This window comes from Macaca fascicularis, chromosome 14 (genome assembly GCF_037993035.2).
Source record: "Macaca fascicularis isolate 582-1 chromosome 14, T2T-MFA8v1.1".
In the NCBI taxonomy this organism is placed as follows: domain Eukaryota; kingdom Metazoa; phylum Chordata; class Mammalia; order Primates; family Cercopithecidae; genus Macaca; species Macaca fascicularis.
Genome location: NC_088388.1, coordinates 109367196 through 109380557, shown reverse-complemented (window position 1 = coordinate 109380557; position 13362 = coordinate 109367196). Strand labels below are relative to the sequence as shown.

The following is a 13362-nucleotide window of genomic DNA, read 5'->3' as shown; positions in this document are numbered from 1 at the left end:
TCGCTTGAACTTGGGAGGTGAAGGTTATAGTGAGCCGAGATTGTGCCACGGCACTCCAGCCTGGGTGACAGTGAGAGTTCGTCTCACTGTTGACAAACAAGTGGCCAACAAACATGACACATGAAGAAATACTTCACTCTGCAAACCAAAACCACAATGAGATACCGTCTTGCACCAGTCATAAAGAGTATCATTAAAAAGTCAAAAAATTATAGATGTTGGCAAGGCTACAAAGAAAAGGAAACACTTAGCCAGTGCTGGTGGGAATGTAAATTAGTTAAGCCACTGCGGAAAGCAGTTTGGAGATTTCTCAAAGGACTAAAAATGGAACTACCATTTAACCAAACAATCCTACTACTGGGTACATACCCAGGAGAAAACAAATTATTCTACCGAAAGACACATGCACTTGTATGTTTACCTCAGCACTACTCATAATAGCAGATATGGAATCAATCTGGGTGCCCGTCATGGTGGATTGGATAAAGAAAATGTAGTACATATATATCACAGAATACAAAGCCATTAGAAAAAAACAAAACTGCGTCCTTTTCAGCAACATGGATACAGCTCAAGGCCATTATCCTGAGTAAATTAATAGAGACCCAGAAAAGCAAAGTGTTCTCACTTAAAAGTGCAAGCTAAATACTGGGTCCCATGGACATAAAGTTGGGAACAGCAGATACTGGGCACTACCAGAGGGGGAAGGGAGAGGGGCAAGGAGGAAAACTACCTATTGGTTACTAAGCGTACTGCCTAGGTGACAGGATCATTCATACCCCAGACTTCAGCATCACATGATACATCCATTTAACAAACTTGCATATATACTCCCTGAATCTAAATAAAAGTTGGGAAAAAAAACATGAACAGACACCTCTCAAAAGAAGACACAGACACAAAAGCAGCCAACAAACATACGGAAAAATGTTCCAAATCACTAATCACCAGAGAAACGGCAATCAAAACCACAATGAGATACACCAATCTTGACTTCAAGACAGGTTTGAGTCTTAGCCCTCTCACTTCCTGCGTGTATAAACAGGGAAACTTAATTTCCATGAGACTCAGTTTCTTCAACTATCAAATGGAGAGCTAAAAAAAAAAAAAAAAGTCTACTTCATTTAACATATGCTGGAATGTAGTATACACTCAAATTCTAGTTGTTATAATTATTTTAAAACTAGCAAAAAAAAAATTAGATTTAGATATCCAAGGATATCCATGGTGGCTCATGCCTGTAATGCCAGCACTTTGGGAAGCCAAGGCAGGAAGATCTCTTGAGCCCAGGAGTTCAGGAACAGGTTGGGCAATGTGGCAAAACCCTGTCTCTACAAAAATTACAAAATTCAGCCGGGTGTGACGGTGCACCTGTAGTCCCAGCTACTAAGGAGGCAGAGTCAGGAGGATCACTTGAGTCCAGGAGGTTGAGGCTGCAGTGAACGGTGATTATACCACCGCACTCCAGCCTGGGTGACAGAGCAAGATCCTGTCAAAAAAAATTTTTTTAAAGATACTCAGCAAATATTATTGAGTGCCAACTCTCGACAAAGTCTACTGTACCTGAGTAACCTCATGGAGCCGTCTTTCAAAAACTAATAATCTAATAAGAGAGATAGCCATTCTCTCTAAAAAGGAAAACTGTTAAAAGCATTAACAAGGAGAGGTAGATTTAATAAATCATGGGAAAACCGAAGAAAGATAAATTAATTCTGATCTAGAAATGGTTCTTTAAAGGTAATGTGAACAGTGCCTTGAAAGAAGCAGAGTCAGATACACTCCTCGAACCTTATTCCAGACCAGTGGTTCTCAAACTTGAACATGCATCAATATCACACAGACAGCTGTTACAACACACAATGCTGGACCTATCCCAGACTTTGTGACTCAGTAAGTCTGGGGCAGGGGCAGGGGTGGCGGGTGGGGAGGAGTGTCTGAGAATCTCTATTTCCCAGGTGACACTCATGCTAATGGTCAAGGAAACCCTCTGAGAACTGCTAATCTAGACACACAGTGCTTGAACAAAACTGACAGGTGATATACAGGGTATGCCTCAGGAAGTGTAAAAGGGCAGCTGCAGGAACACAGGCTTTGCACGTGTAGTTAAGGCATATGGTCAGAAGTCTAAAAATGAAAACTTTCTAAACAAATCACTTTCTAGGATAAGTTACCTTTCCTAGGAAGGTGAGCTGACATTCAAGATATTTAAGTACCCCTCTGTGCTAGGACATTTATTCTCTCTAACCTGGTATCTTTTAACTCTACTCCGTACCATCAGCTTTGCATCGCATACATAAACAGTAAGGTAATGAGGCCACAGCAGATTTCTGATCATGAGTTATTTAAATCTACAAAGAACAGAACAACGGTGTCACTCTATTATTATTTATAAACAAGAATATAACACTAACACATCCCGAATGCTAATATTTTACCTAGCATGCTATAGGTTAAACTTCTTAAAAAAACAAAACAAAACAAAACAAAAATTTGAAATCTAACAGTTTCACTTATGCATTTTAAGAAACGTTTCATACTCACCAAAGCCATCAATATCTAGATTATTTTCAACCACAACATCTAGCAGAGAATCACCAACTTTTCCTTTGGTTGTTAATGTTTCACCATCACGGTTTATAAAGTGGACTGTTATTTTATCTTCTGAGCTGGAAAAGAAAGCAGTCCTTTAGTATTTTTAGTAATTTCAAAACATAATTCAAAATAATTGGTTTAAAAGCCTATAAGGCCTTCAGAGTAGATGGGAACACAGGTGCCCAACACCATGCCTGGCTAATTTTTTTATTTTCATTTTTTGTAGTGACAGGGTGTCACCATGTTACTCAAGCTGGTCTCAAATTCCTGGCCTCAAGCAATCTTCTCAATCTGGCCTCCTAAAACTCTGAGATTACAGGCCTGAGCCACCATGACTAGCCGAAAGTATTTTCTTTTCTTTCCAAAGCTTATTTGGGAAGAAGGCAACACAAATCAAAGGCATCTATATCTACCCAGCTACCAGATAATAAGCTCTACTACCTTACAGGAAATGGCAATGACTACCTGGTCAAATGGCCTCAGTATATGTCTCCCTAATAGTCACAGTTATAAAACATTTGGCAATTATTATCACTCATGAACTCTATTTTACTCTCATACAAGCCAGTGCAATAGCTTGCACCTGTAACCCCAGTACTTTGAGAAGCTGAAGTGAGAAGATCGTTTGAGGCCAGGAGTTTGAGACCAGCCTGGGCAACAAGGCAAGATCCCATCTTCACAAAAAATAAAATAATTAGCCAGGTGTGGTGATGTGATCTGTAGTCCCAGCTAATTGGGAGGCTGAGACAGGAGGATCCCTTGAGCCCAGGAGGAGGAGGAGGCTGCAATGGGATATGACTGCACCACTGCACTCCAGCCTGGGCAACATAGCAAGACCCTGTTGTTTAAAAAGAAAAGGCCAAGTGTGGTGGCTCACACCTGTACAGGAGCACTTGGGGAGGCCGAGGCTGGGGACTGCTTGAGCCCAGGAGTTTGAGACCGGCCTGAGCAACATAGAGAGACCCTATAGCTACAAAAAATAAAAATAAAAATGAGATGATTGTAGGTGTGTGAAAAATAAAGGGCATGGTGGTATTTTCCTGTAGTACCAGCTACTCAGGGGGCTGAGGTGGATCACCTGAGCCCAGATGTTCAGGGATGTAGTGAGCCGTGATTACACCATTGCACTCTAACCTGGCCAACAGCTCAAGGCCCTGTCTCAAAAAAAACACGTAAAAACGTAGTCACATGACTCTGAAAAACATGAATGTGTCCATAAAAGACTAGACCAGGGTTGTAGTGAGCTTTTAAAAAGCCAATCATGGCCGGGCATGGTGACTCATGCCTGTAATCCCAGCACTTTGGGAGGCCAAGGCGGGCGGATCACCTGAGGTCAGAAGTTCAAGACCAGCCTGGCCAACGTGGTGAAACCCCGTCTCTACTAAAAATACAAAAATTAGTCAGACGTGGTGGTACATGCCTGTAATCCCAGCTACTTGGGAGGCTGAGGCAGAAGAATCGCTTGAACCCGGAAGGCGGAGGTTGCAGTGAGCTGAGATCACACCACTGTGCTCCAGCCTGGGTGGCAGAGTGAAACTCTGTCTCCAAAAAAAAAAAAAGGAAATCATTCTGCTCTCAACACAGCAACTGCTGTGCAAGTGCTACATAGACTACTATTGCTGAGTGACGTTGTTTAATAGTTTCCTGCGTATTTGACATCTCATTTCAGTCCACATTGTATACTTACAAATCAAAGGGACTAGAAAAAGTTTTTTATTTGTTTGAATCTGTAAGATAAATACCTCCTTACATGTTTTATAAGATAGTAGGTTAGCTATCAGCTGACTTAAATTTCCTTCACTTCTCACAAACATCCCTCCAAAACTTGAGAAGACATTATACTAGCAACTAGATCCTTATTCCTCCACCATTGGTCATTTTAATTTTTACCTCACACTTGAAAAGATTCTCTTCAACTTAAAATAATGAGTTGTTATTCTTACTACTACCAATAGATGGCAATAGCCCATCAAACAAATCTTTAATATAAGTAAAACTCAGAATTAAATAATTTCAGAGCCATCACTATCTTAAAAGTTACCAAGTCCAATGATCCCATTTCACAAATGAGGCAACTGAAGCCCCACTGGATAATGCCCTCCCTAATATTACAACACTGGAAAAAAAACCAGGATTCTATTCATTAAAACTCATCAAAAGGGTGTGTGTGTTCAGGAATGTTCCTCAAAAGGGCCTGCGCTCTCCAACTTCTTTTCACAGCCAAAAATGCTTTAAAACTAGTATTCCCACATATTATTCATGACTTTCAATATGAATAACTGCAATTTTTTTCAAAGTAGAATGACTGAGAATGAAAATACCCCAGAGGCAGGGAGACCACTTTGGAGGTTATCAAAACAGCATAAACTAATCAAGGACGGAGAACACAGTGACATAACAGACATCCAGGAGGTAGACCGAAAGGTTTTACTCACCATCTACTTAAGCTAAATTGAAAAGTGAAGAAGAAAAACACTGGGATTTCCGGCTCACGCAATTAGGTGGTACCATTTAACCTAGATTTAAGACAGGAAACAAAGGAGCTTTGGGGAAGACGGAAATCAGTTGAAGATTAGACCTGCTGAATTTAATAATGAAAAAGCCGGATAAGAATGTCCAAAAGCCAGATGGAAATAAGGGTATGGGTCTGAGCCCAGCAGGGAAGTCTAGAGATTTGACATCAATGAATGCCTGGTAGCTAAAGCTACAGGAAGTACATTAGAAAGAATTCCATCATTTATACACACTACTGAAAGCCAGAGGTTTTAGCGTTGTTGTTCTTCTGAACCACTCTAGAGTTAAGCTTACAGCAAAGGAATTCAAAATCTCTTTTACATCAGCCTCCTCTTCTATAAAATCAGGACAACATTAATCTTACAGTTCTGACAATGTATGCAAAATATGTAACACATAGTAGAATTCAACAAACACTGATTAATAACTTTTATTTAAAGACCAAACCCTTTTGCTAAGAAGTCTAACCTGTTGGTCTGTATTAAAAGTCAACAGCCCCACAAAAAACTGCCAAGTAAGAGTATTAACAGGTTTACCAAAGAATAGGAGAGGAAGTGGAAACAAGAGAAAAAAGTAATTCTTCAGTTGAAAGAGTATGGAACCTAAGAGTCCGAAGATGTAGACACTATGCCGGGAGTGGTCACTCACACCTATAATCCCAATACTTTGGGAGGCTGAGGCAGGCAGATTACTTGAGGCCAGAGGTTCCAGACCAGGCTGGCCAACATGGTGAAACCTCACCTATACTAAAACTACAAAACTTAGCCAAGTGTGGTGGCACGCGCCTGTAATCCCAGCTATTCGGGTGGCTGAGGCACGAGAATCGCTTGAACCTGGGAGGCAGAGGTTGCAGTGAGCCATGATGGCACCACTGCACTCAGGTGAAGAGTACACCAAAATCACCACTAAAGAACGTACCCATTAACCAAACACCACCTGAGCCCCAAAAACTACTGAAATTTTAAAAATAAATAAAAATTTAAAAAATTTTTAAGGCCGGGCGCGGTGGCTCAAGCCTGTAATCCCAGCACTTTGGGAGGCCGAGACGGGCGGATCACGAGGTCAGGAGATCGAGACCATCCTGGCTAACATGGTGAAACCCCGTCTCTACTAAAAATACAAGAAAATTAGCCGGGCGAGGTGGCGGGCGCCTGTAGTCCCAGCTACTCGGGAGGCTGAGGCAGGAGAATGGTGTGAACCCGGGTGGGGTAGAGCTTGCAGTGAGCCGAGATCGCGCCACTGCACTCCACCCTGGGGCACAGAGCAAGACTCCGTCTCAAAAAAAAAAAAAAAAAATTTAAATTCACAAAAACTTCTTGAGTTCTAGTCCTAGTTTTGCCAGCTACTTAATATGAAATTTTTATTCCCATTTACCTACCCTCCCTACCTCATAGAATTATCTTAAGAGTCACATGAAATAATACACGTGAAAGCCCTTTGCTACCTAAATCACTGCAAAATGTAAAGTATTGTGTCACTGTATTTTAGAGTAAAAGGAGTTTTTCTGACTCTCAGTTACTGATAGCTTATCGAGTTGTTAAACTTCAAACACAGAACTACAGTTTCTAGAACTGCTCTGCCTGTCCCTAAGAACTTTGTGCCATAACAAAGATGTTCTACACATACCTGCAATGTCCAATACAGCAGCCACTAGCCACATGTGGCTACTGAGTACCTGAAATGTGGCTAGTGTAACTGGGAGATTGAATCTTTAATTTTATTTACCTTTAATTATCTTAAACTTCAATAGCCATATGTGATTAGCAGCTACTGTATTGGACAGCACAAGTTTCATTAACACAGTAAGAACTGGAAAATCCAGTTGTAGCTCCAAAGTCTGTAACAGAAACGATAAGACCATGAATAGAAATTGTGCCAGGCCAGGTGCTGTGGCTCACGCCTGTAATCCCAGCACTTTGGGAGGCCAAGGAGGGCGGATCACGAGGTCAGGAGATCAAGACCATCCTGGCTAACACGGTGAAACCCCGTCTCTATTAAAAATACAAAAAATTAGCCGGGCGTGGTGGCGGGCTCCTGTAGTCCCAGCTACTTGGGAGGCTGAGGCAGGAGAATGGCGTGAACCCGGGAGGCGGAGCTTGCAGTGAGCCAAGATTGCACCACTGCAATCTAGCCTGGGCAACAGAGCGAGACTCCCTCTCAAAAAAACAAAAAAAGAAAGAAATTGTGCCAATAAAGAGGGCAGCAGGATTATGAGGAAATAGATGTGCTCCCCTTTAAGACAACCTGACATATCCAAATCCAAAAAAACAAATTTGAGAAAGATAACTCCCAATTATTACAAAAACATTCATATTCCCTTGTACCAGTTACACAAGTATGTTCAGTATCTGTCCCAATTTACACAATTGTCCAAAACTCATCCATTGTATAACAGAAAGCAAGGCACCCACACAGATCAAAGGCAGGGAAGTACAGAGGAAACAGGAACAAATAAATCTGGCTTGCCTTCTTCCTGATTTCCCCCAAAGTTCACACAACAAAAATGTATGGAGCACCCACTAGACAACGGGATTAGTGAGGAAAAGATGACTGAAAGTCTTACACCCTACTCTCAGAGAGACCTTCTCAAGAAGAAACTAGAAAAAGCAGCATATAAATCCAACATACTCTCCCTCTAGTTCTCTATTCCTGCTACCCTACATTACGAGGTCAAGGGGCTGTTGAGAGATCTGCTTTATATAAATCGCCACCATGTTTCTAGCCTCCTTGCTGCTAGAAATCATGTTTAAATTTTATCTCTAGTATATCTAGGGAGTGTCTTTGAAAAACAAATATGCCCAAGAACCTAAAACTTCAACACATTTGGGGGAAATTGTTCACATCTCTTAAAATATTTAAAACAAAACCCTCTCAACATTGTGAGGCTAGGAGACTGCTGCTGCTGCTGCTGCTACCACCAAGTGGCATTTACCGAGCCCTATGTGCCAGACACAAGACTACCCGTATCGCTGTATTAACTCATTTATTCTTCAATTAACCGTAGGAGGTCTAAACTGTTATTATCTTCAACTTGCAAATGGGGAAACTGGGTTCCTAAGGACTGACGAAGTTAGGCACGTCAGACAATCCGTGCCAAAGCGAAGTTTCAAGTCCCGGCGGATTACTTCAACGCAGGGGCTTTCAACACTTGAGCAACTAGCAAAGGGCCTACAGAGCAGCAGAGGTTATGGGCTTGGTGTATTCTACCTGGACACCCCCTGACAGAGACCTGGGACCTAGGTGTCCTCCCAAAGCAGGGCAAGGCCGGGAAAGAAACGGCTGGCAGGAGTGTCAGGCCAGGACAGCAGCAGCGGAGCCTGTCGCGAAGGTCACTGTCAGTTTCGGGCAGAGCAAAGGTCAGATCCCAGACAAATCACACGGAGAACAAGCACCAGCAAAGTCCCGGCTTTCCTGTGGGCACGGGAGGCGCTGGGAAAGGTAGCTGGGCGTCCAGAGTCCCCGATTCCCGCCGGGAGTGGGTAATACGCGAAGGAACTTTGCGGTGCGACGGAAGGGAGGCAGCGACGCCACCGAGCAGCAAGACGGAGCCGCGAGGGCACCCCAGAAGAGCGAGGCGAGAGGCAGGCCTCCGGGGTGTGGGCCCGGCGCGTAGAAGGCGGCGGAACCAGACTGGGCCCAACCAGCCAGACGCCACCCACCGGGGACCCCGGCCCGTGCCCACATGGCGCCCTACCTGCTCCGCGCCCGCGCCGACACGCTCAGCGGCCGGCTCGCCCCGGCTCTCCCGCCCGGCCCCCGGCTCCTCAGCAGGCCGCTGACTCCAGCGCGGGACCCAGCGTGGTGCAGCCACCGGCCGGCCGGGCCGCCGAGTACCGCAGAAGCGGCGCGCAGCAGCCGGGCGCCCCCAGCGGCAGCCATCGCCCGCGGTCCGGAACTGCCGGAAGCGACGCAGGCCGCGGGCTGCGGCCGCGAGAGACTCCAAAGAGGCGGGGGCCGCAGCTGCAGCGCAGACGCCAGAGGGCCGTGGCGAAGGGCGCGGTGCTGGAGTGGCGGAGAGGCCCCACTGGGAGCAGCGCGCCGAGGCCCCGCGTGCCTGCCGGGTGACCTATAAAGACACTGGCGAGCAAAGTGCGGCCCCGCCCCGCCTCTCCCGCCCACGCCGCCAAGTCCCACGGGGCGGGGCCAGCGCAGGGGACCTTTACCTATCCTCTAGGTTCCGTCGTAAGCTGGGTGGTTTCTTAGCGCCCAGAGTTGCCATGCAGAAACAAAATATTTTAAAAGATAGCTGGACGGCTAGCGGAAACCAGTTAGCTAGACCACTGTGTTCTGTTCCGTGTCCCCCCATCCCCCAGCCGTTAAAAAAAGAAAAAACTGGGAAATTGTGTCATCTTAGAGTCAAGTTAGAGCAAAAGTGAATTCTGCGCACTGTAAAACAAGAACAGGGGGAAATTTTGAAAAATCTCAGAATGCTATTATACAAAGAAATAATTATGACTGTAAAATTGTAAATGACAATAATGAATAGGCTTGGGGCTGCTGCAGAGGACAGCCAGCCATCCTAGACCTTGACTGGCAAATAAATGCTGAGTACATGAAACCCACGAGACTGAACAGGAAACTTTGTGATGAGCTGAGATTTCTAAAAGACTTTCACAAAAGCCAGAAAGGATGAACTAACTTTAAAAACACTTTATCATGGTTAATATGTTGTGGGAAATGCATGGGCTTTAAGGTCAGAAATAGCAATATTCAGATCCAAGGTCTACTACCTTAGAGATCTGAGACCTTGGAAAAATTATTCTCCTAGAGGATCAGAGTTTCCATAATTTTCAAACACAGATAAGATGTTCCAGCCTTCAGGGCCATTCCGATGTTAAACAAACACGCAAAACATACAGTGCGTCACAAACCAGGAAGGCTACCACTTCCTGGGCCTTCCTCCATCAGGGTACTCATAAAGAGGCTAAAGGCCAAAGTCAAGGGGATATTGCAGATATGCTAAACACAATCAGATACTTTTTTTTTTCTTTCTTTCTTGGCATGGAGCCTCTCTTTTGTCCAGACTGGAGTGCAGTGGTGCGATCTCGGCTCACTGTAACCTCCGCCTTCCAGGTTAAAGTGATTCTCCTGCTTCAGCCTCCCGAGTAGCTAGGACTACAGGCGTGTGCCACCACGCCCCACTAATTTTTGATAATTCAGAACAAGAAAGTGTAAACCTGAGTAAAGTCTCTGCGGACAATGTATGGTGCTTTCTCGAACCCAATGGCAGAGAGAAGGCAATGGCTCCTAATTGCCTCAACTCTTTGGGTAAAGAAAAATCTGCGAAGGGCACAGCAAACCCTGACAAGTAATCTTGAAGAGGAGGTTGTAAAAGAACAGTTAACTTTTTTTTTTTTTTAAATAAGATCAAACCTCCAAGGTCAGATGAATTAGTTGTAGGAAGAGAATTGGAAAGAAAAAAAAAATTGTAGACGTTCTCTCTTCTCTCAGCCCTCCTGTAGCAAATACAGTTTCAACTCCTTTAAGGCACTTGACAGTTTTCTGCTTTGTAGAGTAGTTGTTTGTATACATAGAGTAGTTGTATGTATAGTTCATCTTAATAACTCCGACAGCACCAGCTACAGGATCTTGAACATATCAAGGGTCCAATAAATATTGGCGAATAAATTAATGTTATGTAATTTCCATTAATAATCATCAGAATTCATTAAGCCTGTATATGAAGATTAAAGATAGAGAAAATGTTCTCCAGGTTTTCAAAGGTGGATGAGGGGTAATGCCAAAAATCGCAAATACCAGTAGTCAGCAGAATTCCAAAAGGGATTTGTAAACATGGTCATGAATACAGATAAAGCAACATGGAATTACTGAGGACGTGCTTTTGCTTATCTGTTTGCTTATTGTTTTCTTGTCTATAAAACTCCCACCCCTCCATTCCCTTTTTTTTTTTTTATTTTCTTTTCTTTTTTTCCTTAGAGATGGGGTTTTGCCATGTTGCCCAGGCTGGTCTGGAACTCCTGAGCTCAAGCAGTCTGCCCACCTCAGCCTTCCAAAATGCCAGGACTACAGGCGTGAGCCACCATGCCCAGCCCATCTTTTACTCCTTTCGAAATCCATTCATTGTTTAAAGACTTTTGTCTTATTCTGTTTATGATGCTATAACAAAATACCACACAGACTGGGTAATGTGTAAAGAACAGAAATTTCTTTTCTCACAGGTCTGGAGAGTGGGTCGCCCAGGTGCCAGCCGGTTTAATGTCTGATGGAGAGGCCCAGTCTCTGCTTCCGAGATGGTGTCCTGTCCCAAGATCCTGTCCTGTTGTCCTGATATGATGGTGTCCTCACATGATGCAAGAAGGAAGGGCAAACATGCCTAATTTCCTCCAGTCCTTTTATAAAGGTGTCAATCGAGAAAAATTATGAGACAACTCTCAATCATTTTAGGAGATTGATTTGCCAAAGTTAAGGATGCACACCCAGGAGACAGTTCTATGCCTTTTCTGAAGATGATTTTGAAGGTTCCAAATTTAAAGGGGAAAAGGTGGGATTTTGAGAAGTACCTAATTTTCATGTATGAGGGGGATAAGGAAAAGTAGTCATTCATGCCTGTGTCTAGCTCAGTGAATCTGATTTTATATATATAAGATGACATAGACAAATGGAGCAGAGGAAAAATGCAGGACATCTACATTTTTACATAAGGTAGCATAGACAAAATGGGGCAGGGGAACAATGAGATATGCATTTGTGTCTGGTGGGCAGCGGGGTGACTGCATCTGTAAAGATTATCTATCCATTTACATTGCCGTGGTGAAATTTTAACAGAACTACCTTAAAAGATCTTGCAGCTCCCTAGGAATTTTCTTTGTGGGCAAAATATGGAGGAGGCATGTAGCTTTTCATCTTGCAGCCATCTTATCTAGAAACCAAAAGGGGGAGGCAGGTTTGCATGACCCAGTTCCCAGCTTAGCTTTTCCCTTTGGCTTAATGAGTTTGGGGTCTCAAGATTTAATTTCCATTCACATTTTCCCTTCTTTTTCTTTAAAGTCTTTTGGAGAAAGCATTTCAGAAGGAATACAGCTTTCTGACCTAGGTTGCTTTTTCTTCCTTTTCTTTTGGCCTGGTTTCTCCTCACTAGGATGGTTAACTCCTGGAGGTTCAGGTCCCATGTTGCTAGGAAGGCTCATTCCTAAGATGTTATGTACCATGAAGATCTAAAAAAAAAAAAAAAGTGGGAGAAAAGGAAAAGAAAAAAAATACACACACACACACACACACACACACACACACACACACACACACACATATATATGTATATATGTCCCTAGACCAGATTTATAGCAACAAATAGGAAGCAAACCTGGAAGGTGGGTCAGGTTATATTACTGCCTCCTCAATTACAGCAATCCCCTGGGCAATCATTACACTAGACCTTTCAGTGGTGTGTAGACTTATTTTCAAGCACATACCATAACAACACCGTAAGCAGAAACAGGACAGAACAGAAATTATTATTATTATTCCTATTATAAGCAACAGCTTCTGCCACCAACTTCCCCAGGATGCAAACCAATCGCTCAACCAATTGATGAGTGAGGGTTTTGGATCTGACAGGTTGGTTATCTGGCTTTTCATATCAGTCATAAGTCGGGTTATGTTCTTCGATTCATGTGGAATATACACACAACATTCAGTTTTTATGGTGGTGCAGGCCCCCCCGCTGTGTTGCTGGGAGTATAAAGCATGACCTCATTGTTTAGCAACGACATACTCATCTGGCTATCATTTAGGGCCTTCTTGGTATAATTCATTAAGGCATCTATATGCCATACAACGCTTTTAGTACCTACCTTCAATCTTCAAGTGATCATGCCACTGGAATACTGAATGTGTCCAGTGAGATCGTAAATGAAAAAGGCTTGCTGGTTTGGGCAGGGTCTGAATTATTCATCCTTGTTCTTAGCATAACCTAGGGAATATTGTCCTAATCACCCTGGAGGTGCCCACAGCCATAAGTTAGTACCACACAGCCAATACGTCCCATTTGGTGCTAGCCGATAAATACCTAGTTGCTACAGCCAATCAGTGGCATGCCAGTCAGTGTCTTGTAATATGATAATGTGGTCACAGCGTTCTCCTTGTATCCACCCCACATTTCTCGTACTGTCTGGTCATAAATCCTTGGTGTGGTTTCTTTGTTCCCAGCATTTTGGCTGAGTTGGCCAAATGAAAGGGTGGGCCAGATAAATTCATCCCAAATTTGCATTCTTCCATTTTGAAATGGGCTGTTGTCTG

At 43.6% G+C, this 13362-nt stretch overlaps 1 protein-coding gene across 1 annotated transcript in view; it reads right to left on the bottom strand.

The window, feature by feature from the left end:
- The window catches only part of FDX1 (ferredoxin 1), a 36475-nt gene extending 27326 nt beyond the window's left edge, over nt 1–9149 (bottom strand). Inside the window, exons 1-2 of the mRNA XM_015435681.3 lie at nt 8801–9149; nt 2542–2666 (exon numbers count right to left, since the gene is read on the bottom strand). Coding sequence (XP_015291167.1) covers nt 2542–2666; nt 8801–8985 — 310 coding nt within the window. The 5' untranslated portion in view covers nt 8986–9149. The remainder of the gene's footprint in view (nt 1–2541; nt 2667–8800) is intronic.
- Between the last annotated feature and the right edge of the window lie 4213 nt (nt 9150–13362).